This window comes from Manis pentadactyla, chromosome 11, assembly GCF_030020395.1.
Source record: "Manis pentadactyla isolate mManPen7 chromosome 11, mManPen7.hap1, whole genome shotgun sequence".
NCBI classification, from domain to species: Eukaryota; Metazoa; Chordata; class Mammalia; order Pholidota; family Manidae; genus Manis; species Manis pentadactyla.
The window spans coordinates 98,304,371-98,319,062 of NC_080029.1; the positions used below are offsets into that span (position 1 = coordinate 98,304,371).

Sequence of the window (14,692 nt, forward strand, 5' to 3'; positions counted from 1 at the left end):
ATTGTATAGTCAAGACTTATCCCTAGGGGGCAGATAGCAAACCTCCGTAGTCAGCTTCGCCAGTGCCGGTGCAGGGGGTCGAGCTAGTCCCCAGACTAGCTCGGTAGCAAGCTGTACCTGACAGCTGCCTGGAGCGCTCGAGGCACAGAGCCCAGGGAGGAGGAGCCAGAGGCGGGGCCGACTGGAAGCGGCCACCTCAGCGAAGCCGCAGGATTTCCGCAGGGTGAGGGCCGCTGTAGCCCGGAAGAAAGGGCTCTTGCCGCAGAAGTCTTGTGATTACGTTTGGCGTCTTGCTTCACCAGTTGAAACTACAAAAGAAAGAAGGATCCAGCGAAATATGGGGACGGAGGGCCCTGCCACGCGTCGAGTCCAGGTGTCAGAACATCCCAGGTGGGGGAGAGGAGACACCGCTCTTTGGAATCTCCGGGTTGGTGCGGTGCAGATAGTGTCCAGGACTTTGGGCTTTTCACTGGGGCTCTGCTTTTGCCCCCAGAAGCGGACAGAATCCTTGGGAATTTGTAAGGCTGCTTGGCTGGGCTTGCAAGAAAGACCACAACGCAAACGCTACACCTTGACGCCTGTAAGGGTTGTGCGTTTTGCTTTATTCTTGCAAATCCCTCTTTTCCTTTTCTTGCTGAAGGTGGTGGCACTCTTTCTTATGGGCTGTAGCAGAAATGCCCAAATTAACTCTGAACCCCTGGTCTCTGTCTTGCTTGCTAGCTGGCAGTGCTTTTTTAAGTTTCTTTTCTGAAATACTCATTTAAAACAATCAAATTGGCTAAAAAAACAGGAAACAAAAGAAAACCCTTGGTTTTCGCATCTTTTTAAACAAATCATAGAAGTAAGGATTTTCACTTAGGGAATTAATCTGCTGCTAGTACCGAACTACAGAATTACTAATAGTTTAGTGATGCTTAGTGGAGGATCTTTTCATTTGAGGACATTTTGCAGATACTTTATAGAAATAGTTCATTCTCACATAGGTCTGAAATCTCATAGAATGAAATCTCTATCCTGTTACATATTAGCACTATAGCTTTTCTTCTCCTTTGCTGCTTAATTAAAGAAAAAACCTCTAACTTAAAAAGAATGCAATCTGAGGCTCCAGGTTATGTGGAGGTTGGCTTCTCTTCTCCTTTGCTGTTCTCTAATTTTTACTGTTTCCCTAACTTTTTCCCCTAGCATTCAGTCCTCAAGCTCTCTCTACTTACTGGTTTATTACTGTCATGTGACAGTTGACGTTATTATAACTTACTAGAACTGGCAAATGTTTTTTCATCCTTATACCAGCGAACAAATGGGTTTTTAGTTACCAGGAAGAAATATAATTTTTGATTATGGAGCCCAGCACGACTTTTCTCTACTTATGAATGTCTCTGGAAGTCTTTGCACAGTACTGTTGCCCTTATATATTTGAATGAATTAGGACACATTGTTAAATATATGGCTCAAATAAGATTCATGAGGAATTTGTTCCATGAAAATAATCTGGGTCCTTGTAGTTTAGTCTTTGACTTAAAACATATCCACATGTATAGATTTCTTCTGGGTTTCTGTTTTACATTAATTTAATCAAAATGCTCAATATTTCTATAGTTAACCTTGTGGGGGAAGGGGAATGTACTAGAAGTGAACAATTGTTTATAAATTTCCTTAGAGTTATTTCTTGCCTTTTATGACTTTTACAATATTCATGCAACAAATATTTATTATTAATATTTACTGTGCTAGCCACAGAAGGGCTCATAGTAGTAGTCAGATAATGCCTCTGAATAAAGGCATTAGTCAACCACCCTATACATTTCAGTAAACTTTTTTAAATTCTGTTTATATGAAAATAAAGCAGAAATAGAAGATGTAATTTTTTTTTTCTGTATCCAAATCTTGCATACTCCCTGTGTTCTAAGACTAATTCAAATTCCACTGTTCTGGCTTTTCGTTCTTAGCAGTGGAGTCTCTTCTCTTTTCCTTCTCTTTGGGGTTAAGTTTTAAATTGTTGGATTATTATTATTTTAGTTTATTGATATATAATTCACACACCATGCAGTTCACTTATTTAAAATTAGTTTTTAGTTTTTAGTATGTTCACAGTGTTGTGCAACCATCACTATAATCAAAGTTAGAATATTTTTACTACCCTCCCAAAAGAACCCTGTATCCCTTAAGCTATCACCTCCTGCCCTCACCTGCCATTCCCCAACCCCAAGTCCTAAGTAACCACTAATGTAATTTGTGTCTTTATAGATTTGCTCATTTTGGATATTTTAAATAAATGAAATTATGTAATATGTTACTTTTTTTGGTGACTGGCTTCTTACACTTAATGTTTTCAAGGTTCATTCGTGTTGTAACATGGTATCAGTATGCCATTTCTTTTTGTGGCCAAATAATATTCCATTGTATGGATATACCACTTTCATCAGTAGATAGACAGTTGTATTTCCAGCTTTTGGGTCTATGAATAGTGGTGCTGTATGAATGTATTCTTAAATATAAAAGATTTGAATTATTTAAAAGTATATCAGTAAAGACTGAAAACCCTAAAGTTCCCTTTCATCATATACTCTCTGATTCCTGTCCTGTGCTATCAATTTTTACTTCCCTGCTTAGAAATCATCTATTTGGTTTATATCATTGTATCCTCATAATATAGTTACCATTTTTTATAAAAATGATGTTATAATATCCATGTATGTTATTTGTTTCAGACAGAAATCATATTTGTTTTTCTGTCACATTTTTCATTTAACAATATTTCTCAGATATCCTGGCATATCACTCCATGCAGATTTATTTCATTGTTTTTAAGGGATGAGAATATTTCATGTCATGAGTAGCATTAATTTATTTAACTACTCAGTTATTTAGAGTATACATTTGACTTCCTAATTTTTCACTCTTACAAACAACGCTGCAGTAAATGTCTTTGTACATATATTTTTGAACATTTTTGTGAATGTTTCCTTAGCTAATTCATGGAAATGGAATCAGGGTCAAACATATAAAATTTTGATAGTTTCTGCCAAATGATGCTGCTGAAAAAGATGTTATTAGATTGTCTATATTTGGTTAGTTTTCAGAAGTTCTTTCTTTATGTACATGTTTTTTGTAAGAGCATACCTATTTTGGGATATAAATCATTTGTTGTGTTATATATATTACATGTATATTGTTCCCAGTCTAGTACTTTTCCTTTAACTTAATGATGTCTTATTTCATGTAGACATTATATATTTATCCTTAATATACACTTTTGAGTGATGTTGAGTGAATTTTACCCTTGTCTAGATTCTGATTTTAATGAGAAAGCTTCTAATTTTTTGTCATCAAATATGATTACCTATATAATAAAGGTAAATAGCCTTTATTGAATTTAGGATATTTCCTTCTTTTCTAGCATGCCAAGAGGTTTTTTTTTCAATTTTACTTAAAAATCAGGAATAGCTATTGAATTTTATAGATGTTTTTTGCATATTTTGAAAGAATCATGGAGTCACAGAGTTTTCCCTTTTATACTATTAGTCTATCTAGTCAACAGATTTCCTGGTACTCTCTTCATATTCCTTAACTATTTGGTCACATATATTATAAAATAATGTATGTTGGATTAAATTTACTAATATTTTTTTTAATATTAAAATTTTTTTTTAAAATTTTGGTATCATTAATCCACAATTACATGAAGAACATTATGTTTACTAGGCTCCCCCCTTCACCAAGTCCCCCCCACAAACCCCATTATAGTCACTGTCCATCAGCGTTGTAAGATGCTGTAGAATCACTACTTGTCTTCTCTGTGTTGCACAGCCCTCCCCGTGTCCCCCCCCCAACATTATACATGTTAATTGTAATGCCCCCTTTCTTTTTCGTCACCCTTATCCCTCCCTCCCACCCTCCTCAGTCCCTTTCCCTTTGGTAACTGTTAGTCCATTCTTGGGTTCTGTGAGTCTGCTGCTCTTTTGTTCCTTCAGTTTTTCTTTGTTCTTATTCTCCACAGATGAGTGAAATCATTTGATACTTGTCTTTCTCCACCTGGCTTATTTAACTGAGCATAATACTCTCTAGCTCCATTCATGTTGTTGCAAGAGGTAGGATTTGTTTTCTTCTTATGGCTGAATAATATTCCATTGTGTATATGTACCACATCTTCTTTATCCATTCATCTACTGATGGACACTTTGGTTGCTTCCATTTCTTGGCTATTGTAAATAGTGCTGTGATAAACATAGGGGTGCATCTGTCTTTTTCAAACTGGGCTGCTGTATTCTTAGGGTAAATTCCTAGGAGTGGAATTCCTGGGTCAAATGGTATTCCTATTTTGAGCTTTTTGAGGAACCTCCATACTGCTTTCCACAATGGTTGAACTAATTTACATTCCCACCAGCAGTGTAGGAGGGTTCCCCTTTCTCCACATCCTCGCCAACATCTGTTGTTGTTTGTCTTTTGGATGGTGGCGATCCTTACTGGTATGAGGTGATATCTCATTGTAGTTTTAATTTGCATTTTTCTGATGACAAGTGATGTGGAGCATCTTTTCATGTGTCTACTGGCCATCTGAATTTCTTCTTTGGAGAACTGTCCAATCAGCTCCTCTGCCCATTTCTTCATTGGATTATTTGCTTTTTTGTTTGTTGAGGTGTGTGAACTCTTTATATATTTTGGATATAAACCCTTTATCGGATCTGTCATTTATGAATATATTCTCCCATGCTGTGGGATGCCTTTCTGTTCTATTGATGGTGTCCTTTGCTGTACAGAAGCTTTTCAGCTTGGTATAGTCCCACTTGTTCATTTTTGCTTTTGTTTCCCTTGTCCAGGGAGATATATTCATGAAGAAGTCCCTCATGTTTATGTCCAAGAGATTTTTGCCTATGTTTTTTTCTAAGAGTTTTATGGTTTTATGACTTACATTCAGGTCTTTGATCCATTTCGAATTTACTTTTGTGTATGGGGTTAGACAATGGTCCAGTTTCATTCTCTGACATGTAGCTGTCCAGGTTTGCCAGCACCAACTGTTGAAGAGGCTGTCATTTCCCCATTGTATGTCTATGACTCCTTTATCATATATTAATTGACCATATGTGCTTGGGTTTATATCTGGGCTCTCTAGCCTGTTCCATCGGTCTATGGATCTGTTCTTGTGCCAGTACCAAATTGTCTTGATTACTGTGGCTTTGTAGTAGAGCTTGAAGTCGGGGAGCATAATCCCCCCAGCTTTATTCTTCCTTCTCAGGATTGCTCTGGCTATTCGGGGTCTTTTGTAGTTCCATATGAACTTTAGAACTATTTGTTCTAGGTCTTTGAAGAATGCCATTGGTAATTTGATAGGGATGACATTGAATCTGTAGATTGCTTTAGGCAGGTTGGCCATTTTGACAATATTAATTCTTCCTACCCATGAGAACAGGATGTGTTTCCATTTATTGGTATCTTCTTTAATTTCTCTCATGAGTGTCTTGTAGTTTTCAGAGTATAGGTCTTTCACTTATTTGGTTAGGTTTTTTCCTAGGTATTTAGAATGTTTCCTCTTAAAGAAGAACCTTTAGCATTTTTTGTAAGTCTGGTTTGGTGGTGGTGAACTCTTTTAACTTATGTTTATCTTTGAAGCTCTTTATCTCCCCCTGCATTCTGAATGATAACCTTATTGGGTAGTACAATCTTGATTGGAAGTTTTTGTCTTTCAGCACTTTAAGTGCATCATGCCACTGCCTTCTGGTCATTAGAGTTTCTGCTGAAAAATCATCTGGTAGACTTATGGGGGTTTCCCTTGTAAGTAACTTGTTGCTTTTTTCTTGTTCTTTTAAAGATTTTCTCTTTGTCTTTGATCCTTAATATTTTAATTATGATGTGTCTTGTTGTGGACTCCTTGGATTTATCTTGATTTGTGCTTTCTGTTTCCGGACCTGGATATCTGTTTCCTTCCCTAGGTTTGGGAGGTTTTTAGCTATTATTTCTTCAAATAAATTTTCTACTACTGTCTCTCTTTCTTCTTCTTCTCTGACTTCTGTAGTGTGAATGTTTGGATGTTTGGTATTGTACCAGAGCTCCCTTAACCTATTCTCATTTCTTTTTTTTTTTTCTTTTTTCTGCTCTTCGGCTTGAGTGGTTTCCATTACTTTGTCTTCCAAGACACCCATTCTGCATCCTCTGTTCTGTTGTTGATTCTCTCTAGTGTATTCTTCATTTCAAGTGCTGTATTCTTCATCTCTGATTGGTTCTGATTTATATTTTCTGTCTGCCTGTAGAGGTCCTCACCAAGTTCTTCCACTTGTCTCTGAAGTATGGTAAGCATCTTTATAATCATTAATTTGAACTCATTTATCTGGTAGATTGCTTAACTCTTTTTTTTTTTCTTTTTCTGTGTTTTTTTATGTTCTTTTGTTTCAACCATGTTCCTGTCTCCTCATTTTGTTTGACTTTCTGTGCTAAATTCTATGAAATAGTGTAAAGGCTACCTCTCTGAGTCTTGAATGATTAGCCTTGTGTAGGGAAAATTGTGTGTGCTTAGTGGTTTTGTCTGGCTGCCTGGAAGCCTAGTGAGCATAAGCTGGGGATGTTTTGGTATTAGGGCTCTCAGAGCATGGTTGGAGGGCGGCATAGTCAGAGAGTTCCAATTCAAGGGATTTCTAAGTGGATACCAATGGGGTTCACGCTGGCAGCAAGGCTGTGGACCCAGCCATTCCTCTAAGCTACCAGATCCATGCATGCAGTGCAGCAGTGGCTCAGCTCCATTTTTCTGGGAGTGGGTAGTGACCAGCTCCACACTCATAGTCCTATTCCCAGGCATGGCTCCCAGAGGAAGCCTCACCCCTGAAGCTACTGGGTCAGCATCCACAGTTCAGTGTTGGCCAGGGTACACTTTTCAAGTACCTTTGGTGACGGGCTCTGTCCTGTTGGGCAGCCAGCTCTGAAATGCACTATTTGGCCGATGTGTCTGGATGTGGGTGGGGCTTGTGAAGCTGCCTAGACCAAATCCAGAATTGGTATGTGCATGCCATCCCTCCTCTCTGTTTAGTATCAATGTGGGGAAGGAGTGCAAACAGTGTCACTTGTCAGACCTCTGATCTAGAGAGAGTTCTAGCTAGTCTCATGCCAAATAGCAGGTGCTTTAGTTCTATAAATTGCTTTATTTATTTTTTTCATTTACAGTCCAGAAGCACTTTAAAATGTGTGGCTTTTTTTTTCTAAGCCCCAGAGCAGGGGATCTATGTCCAGATCCTTCAGTGATCACAGTGATACCTCTCCCAGCAGCAGTTACCAGCTCTGTGCCCTTGGGGCAGCTGTGACCTTAATGTGCTCTCAGGCTGACACATCTGGGTGTGGGTGAAGCCACCTAGACCAAGTCTGAAACTGGTGTGTGCATCCCCACCCTGCTCCCCAAGTCACTGTCAGTGTGGGGATGGGATGCAAAAAAAATGGTGCTCTCCAGACCTCCAACTGGGAGAGAGTTCCAGCTGTTCCCCTGCCCAACAGCAGGTGCTTTAGTTCTATAAACCCAGTTTTGTCACTTATAGTCTAGATGCACTTTAAAATGTGGCTTTTTTTCTATGCCTCAGGGCAGGGAATCAGTGTCCAGGTCCCTCAGTGATAGCCCTCTCCTCTGTAGGTAGCTGTGCGGGGGGTGAGGTTCCCTCTGTTACTGTGTCTCCATCTCTCCTGCCATTTTTATGTGATCTTTCTAACCCTCCTTGTGCAGGTGGTGCTCACTCAGTCCTCGCTCAGTTTTTAGCATTGCTCTGTGTGTAGGTTTAAATATGGTGTGAAGGTGGGAGGAGGTGGGTTCAAGCTCTCTGTATGCCACCATCTTCCCAGAAGTCTTAATGAATCTTTAAAATCCATTAATTAATTAGTGAGTGTCTTGCATATGATAGGATTTAATAAATATTTAGTAAATACTGCTGTTATTACTCAGACACAATGTGATGTGGAACTATAAACAGTGGGGGTTTTCATAGAAGTGGCTTTAGTTGCTTCAGCAGGATAAAAGTATTAAATCTATTATAAAAATTTTGTATCTAGACAGGACCTATGCAGAATATCTTTTCATGTTCTCTAATTTTAAAGAAGAGAGAACTAGGGAAAATGATTTGCCAATCTTTGGCATTGTATTAGAGGCTCCTTTGAATTAGATTAAAGGTCTCTTGATACCCAGTTTAGTTTTCATTTGACTACCTGTACAGGGTTGAATAGTGTCACCCCCATTAATTTGTGTACACATGGAACTTGGAATGTGACTCTAATTGGACTAGCATTTTTACTTATGTTATCTTAAGATGGGGTCATACAGAATTAGGGTGGGCCTTAATCCAGTAAGACTGGTGTCCTTATGGGAAGGAAAGACAGAGACACTGATAGATGCACAGGGAGAATTCCATGTGATGACAGAAGCAGAGATTGGAGTGACAGAGCTGCAAGCTAAGGAATGCCAAGGATTGATGGCCACCACCAGAAACTAGAAATAGGCAAGGAAGGCTTCTCCTCTGCAGGCTTCTGAGATGCTTGGACCTGCCAACACTCTGATTTTGGACTTCTAGCCTCCAGAACTGTGAAACAATTAATTTCTGTTGTTTTAAGGCACCCAGTTTATGATGCTTTATTATGGCAGCCTTAGGAAACTGATATACTACCCCATGCTACTTCTTTCAATATAAACAGATGCTTTTCTAAATATAATAAAAACATTATGTTCTTAGAAAGTTACGTTCTTCATAATTGAAGGAAATAGGTTTTCTATTGGATACATAAATCTTAACTTTTTTACTGTTCTCTGTTCTCAGTTATACTCTTGTGTCACTTAGGGGTTTACAGTATTGTTTCATTCTGGGGTTTTCAAGGAAGTATGTCAGTAAAAGATTTTGCTTTTATTTTTAGGCATAATTAATAGTGGGAGGTTTATGAAGTAAGTTTGTGTGTGTGTGTGTGTGTGTGTGTGTGTGTGTGTGTATCTTACAAGTGTTTCCATTACATGTTTGTTCTGAAATATTCTACTCTTGTTTTCAGATTGCTGAAGCTAAAGGAGATGTTTAAGTCTAAGTTTGGATCCCTTCCCAAGTTTTATGTTCGAGCACCAGGAAGAGTCAACATAATAGGTATTCCAAAACTTCCTTCTCCTATGGAAGCAATCAGAGTGTGTATCAACAGGTGAATGGATGAAGAAGTGGTACATATACACAATGGAATATTATTCAGCCTTAAAAAAAAGAAATCCTGCCATCTGTGCCAACATGGGTGGACCTGGAGGGTATTATGCTCAGTGAAATAACCCAGGCAGAGGGAGACAAGTACCATATTATTTCACTTATTTGTGATATCTAAAAACAAAACAAAACAAAATGAACAAAATAGCAGTAGACTCACAGACACTGAGAGGTGATGGGTGGTAATCATGGGGGAGGGTTTAGAGTGGGTGGGTGGGGAGGGTGAGGCACAAAATAAATAAAGGGGCATGAAAATTCTCAATCATAATATAAGTTGGTGACAGGGATGGTAGTACAGCATGAAGAATGTAGCTGTTTCTGTACAGAATCATTTCTATAACATCTAACTATGTTGCTAGATAGTAACCGCACTAGTGGGGGTCAGGATTTAATAATACGGGTAACTGTTGAACCACTGTGTTGTATACTTGAAACCAATATAAGGTTATATATCAACTATACTTCAAGCAAAAAAAAATACTTCCTTAATGTTTTCCTCCCTTGTAAGATGCAAATTTTTGTTACTACTTTTTTTCCTTAATTTTTTCCAGGAGAACTGAAAAAATAGAATATTTCACATAAATCTACTATAGCAAGAGAAACTTTCACATAAGGAACATACTACACTTTCATCATTTCCATCTGTATTATTAATGCTAATTTTGTCCATTAAAAATTTTTTTTATTGAAGTGTAGTGGACATACAATATTATACTAGTTTAAGTGTAAAACAGTGATTTAATATTTATATACATTGCAAAATCATCACTATGAGAAATCTAGTTCTCTGTTACCATACAAAGTTACTACAGTATTATTGACTATATTCCCTATGCTGTACTTTACATTCCTGTGACTTAATTATTTTAGAATCTCAAGTTTGTACCTCTTAATCCCTTATACCTATTTTCACCCATACCTCAACCCTCCTCCTGTTTGGCAACCACCAGTTTCTTCTCTATTTATGAGTTTCTGTTTTTTTGTTTGCTTGTTCATTCATTTTTGTTTTTCAGATTGCACATATATGGTATTTGTCTTTCTCTAGCTTATTTCACTTAGCATGATACCCCCTATGTCCAACTATGCTGTTGCAAATGGCAAGGTTTCATTATTTTTTATGGCTGAGTAATATATTCTAATGTATGCATATGTATGTATATATATATACACCACATCTTCTTTATCCATTTATTTAGCTATGGACACTTAGGTTGCTTTCATATCTTGACTACTGTAAATAATGCTGCAGTGAACCCAGGGGTACATATATGTTGTTTAAATTAGTGTTTTCTTCTTTTTTGGGTAAATAACCAGAAATGATATTTTTGGTTCATTTTTGAGAAATTTCCATACTGTTTTCCATGGTGGATGTACCAATTTACATTCCCATCAACAGTGCACAAGGGTTCCCTTTTCTCCATATCCTTGTCAACATTTGTTATTTCTTCTTGATACTGGCCATTCTGACAGATGTGAGGTGATATTTCATTATGGTTTTGATTTGCATTTCTCTGATGATTAGTGATGCTGAGCATACTTTCACGTGTCTGTTGGCCATTTATACATCTTCTTTGGAAAAATGTCTCTTTAGGCCCTCTGTCCATTTTTTAATTGGATTGTTTGTTTTTCTGGTGTTGAGCTGTGTCAGTTCTTTATGTATTCTGGGTATTTATCTCTTATTGGATGTATGATTTGCAAGTATTTTCTCCCATTCAATAGATTGCCTTTTCATTTTGTTGATAGTTTCCTTTACTGTACAAAAGCTTTTCAGTGTGAAGTAATTCCATTTGTTTATTTTAGCTTTTATTGCTGTGCCTGAGGAGACTGGCCCAAAAGAATATTGCAACAGAGAAAGGAGATACTGGTTTTCTCAATGCTCCACATAACTTGTCACAAAACATAAATATTCAAAGATGATCATTATGAATTAGAAAGTGGAAAAAAAAATTGTGATGATTTAAAGAAGTCTAAAAATTAGCAGAAAGCAACAACTAATATACTTATGCTAGCAGAAGTTCTTGGCTTAGATATTTGGGAGACAAAACTGAGTAACTTTCTACCCACAGTATTTTTATTTTCTGTTAAAATCTGGCTTATGGTTAAGTTTTTCCTGTATGCCAATTTACTTAAGTTTTTCTTATTTCATATTCTATAGTGATAAAAAGTGTTTTCTCTTTTTTCTAGGAGAGCATATAGACTACTGTGGATATTCTGTTCTTCCAATGGCTATAGAACAAGATATGTTAATAGCTGTGGAACCTGTGAAAACACACACTCTCCAATTGGCCAAAACAAATCCCTTGTACTTGTGAGTGTTTATGATTGCTGTTGTGTGTAATGGTGTGTATGTATGTGTGTGTGTGTTGTTATACCCAAAGAGTACAAAATTTTGGAGATCTAAGAGACATCAAATTTATATTAAATCATTTAATTTGTTGAAAATTTATATCTGACTTCCAAAAGCATCTAAGGCTACTATTCAATATTTATTCACTTTTCTCATTTGCTCATTCATTTAAGAAACATTCAATGAAGACATTACATGTCTGACATGGTTTTAGATACTGGGTTATACAAAGATGAAAATAACTCTGTCCTTGCCCAGAAGGTTTCTATCATCTATTGAGGTAACTATCTTCAGCAAAGTCAGGGGTAGTGCCTTTCTTATGTTACTAAGGCATCATCTAATTCTCTTGTAATAGCATCTTGCCATGCTATATTATCATTATCTGCTTGTTTGCCTGTATCCCTCAGTAAACTGTAAGTAAATTGTAAACTGTGACTTCAAGTACTGTTTCTTCTCCATTGTTCTAGCCTTGGTGTTAGACTTAAGAGTCTGTTGCATAATAGATGTAATTATCTAGTACATAAGCTTTATTAAACTTAAGGACATACTTTTTTTTTGTTCTTTTAAAATTATTAGCTTGCTAAGATTAAAAAATAATTATGGGTATTGAATTTCATTAAATGTCTATTCAGTATTGAAGATCAGTTAAAAAAATATGCTGGATTTTCTAATGTTGAACTGTCTTTGCATTCCTGGGATGAGCCCTACTTCTTTATAATGTATTATGATGATTTGATTTGCTAATTACAAAAAAAGATTTTGGATTTTGGTATATAATTTGTATGTTATATTTTTGGCTTTTGTTCACTGGACAGTTTGCCTACAGTAATGTTCGTTCATTCAGCAAATATTTTCTGTGTGCCTATACCAGGTTGTGCAAGATATAATAATTCTTGACTTTTATATTGGACCCTTTAAAGAAAACTTCACATTATTTCAAATATAATTTTGTGTCATTGTTTGTAAACATTTAAAATTGGGTGCTTAATAATCTGTCATATTGATTTACTTAAATTAACAATTATTCCCACAATGATGGTTATATGGTTTCGGTCTCATTTTTGAACAAAAACCAATCCTGAGACAGGTTTGGATGTAGATAGAGTATTTGGGTAATAATCCCAGGAGTGGTAGTGGAAAAGCATGGAGAATGAATTCTGAATTAGGGAAGCAGAGGTGAATTAACAAGGCAGGTAGCCCTTTGATAATAGGTAAGGAACTTCATTCCACCAGGGACCCTAGAAATACGCAGCATGCCCCCAGAATTGTCCAAATGTTGTGGAGCATTCATTGCATGAAGATACCATAATTTGTTTACCTATTCACAGTTGATGAGCATTTGGATCATTTCCAGCTTTTGGGTATTATGAATAATGCTGCTATGAGTATTTGTATACAAATCTGTATGTGGACATGTATTTCATTTTTCTTGGGTACATACCTAGGAGTGGATTGTCTGGTTTAGCTTTTTAAGAACTTGTCTGTTTTCCAAAGTGGTCGTTCCACTTTACATTCCCAACCACCAGTATATGAGAGTTCCATTTGCTCTACATCTTTGCTAACATATCTTTTTAATTTTTAGCCACTCTCATAAATGTGTAGTAGTATTGCATTGCAGTTTTAAATCTTAAACTTATTACCATCTCGATAATATTCTTTGTTTTAAGGGTCTGTTCAAACTGCCCATTTTTAAGTAGGTTTTTTAGCTTCTATTATTGGCCTGGGAGAGTTCTTATATAGTGTGGACATGAGTCTTTCTCAGATTTATGTCTTGCAAATATTTCCATCCAGTCTGTGGCTTGGATTTTCATTTTCTTTATGATGTCTTCTGAAGAATAATAGTTTTTTATTTTGATCAAGTCCTATTTATTGATTTTTTTCACAGTTTGTAGTTTTTGACTATATTTAAAAAAACCTTTCCCAAACCCAAGATCACTAAATTTATTTCCAGTGTTTTCCTCTAGAAGTTTTATAATTTTAGCTCTTACATTTAGGCCTGTGATACATTTTGAATTAATTTTTGTATGTGGCATGAGATAAAGATTGAAGATTTTTTTTTTGCAAATGGTTACACAGTTGTTTTTCACCATTTGTTGCAAAGATTACCTTTCCCATTGAATTATCTTGACACCTTTGTTGAAAAGCAATTAACAATATATATATGGGCCTATTTCTGGACTCTATTCTGTTCCATTGATGTATTTATCTATTTTTATGCCAACATCACACTATCTGAAAACTGTAGCTTTATAAGAAGTCCTAAAATCAGGTAGTGTAAATCCACTAATATTGTTTGTCTTTTCCTAATTTGTTTTGGCTATTCTGAATCTTTTGCATTTCTGTATTAATTTTGGAATCAGCTATTCTATTTGTATGAAAAAGCATGCTGAGATTTTTATTGGGGTGGTGCTAAGTGTACAGAGTAATTTGGAAAGTATTGACATCTTAACAGTATTTACTTTTCCTATCCATGAACATAGTATATCTTTCCATTTATTTAGGTTTTTTTCAATTTCTCTTAGAAATATTTTATTTTTTTCAAGGTACATGTCTTGTACATCTTTTGTCAAATTTTTCTCTAAGAATTTATTTTTTGATGTTATTGTTATTGTAAATGGTTTAGCCCAGTGCCTGACACACCCATGATAGACACTGGACAAATATTTGTTGGAATAACAAGTAAATGAGTGAATAAAATACATGAGTGTAAAGTAGTGAGTTATGTCTGTTCATTTACAGGACTTTTTTCTTAGCATTCTACAACAGGAGTACAAGAAAAGAGAAAGCAGATGGGTGATAAAATGCAGGAATTAGGGTTAGTGGGAAAATGAGCTTTTCCTTGGGAAAAAGCTAGGCAGAATGCCAAGACAGGGATGCTGGAAAGAGCAAACATGAAGTAACTAGTTAGAAGTTTTTTCAATGACAGATTTAAGCCATATTTCTAATTCTGTAGGAGCTGACACTTTTTGGCCTTTCCCTTGACTTTTCTCATTGTACTTCCCACATCTGTACAAATTTCCTGACTTTTCCTGCTATACCACTTACCTCTCTACCAGACCTCCACTTCTTCCTGGTTTTCTTTTCTTTGTGGTGACTTTCAAGATCTCTGCTTAGCTAGGAACAGAGCCCAGTTGGTTTTACTAACATA

The 14,692-nt window shown here is 36.3% G+C and overlaps 1 protein-coding gene across 5 annotated transcripts in view; it reads left to right on the forward strand.

The window, feature by feature from the left end:
• GALK2 (galactokinase 2) overlaps positions 1-14,692 on the forward strand; it is a 186,577-nt gene that overhangs the window by 41,386 nt on the left and 130,499 nt on the right. For 2 of the 5 annotated variants that reach the window (XM_036895132.2, XM_036895136.2), the window contains exons 2-3: positions 9,001-9,089; positions 11,382-11,505. In XM_036895132.2, the coding sequence (XP_036751027.2) occupies positions 9,001-9,089; positions 11,382-11,505 (213 nt within the window). Of the gene's footprint in view, positions 1-200; positions 428-9,000; positions 9,090-11,381; positions 11,506-14,692 lie in introns of those variants that run through there. The other 3 variants (XM_036895134.2, XM_036895135.2, XM_036895137.2) reach the window with 3 other exon arrangements.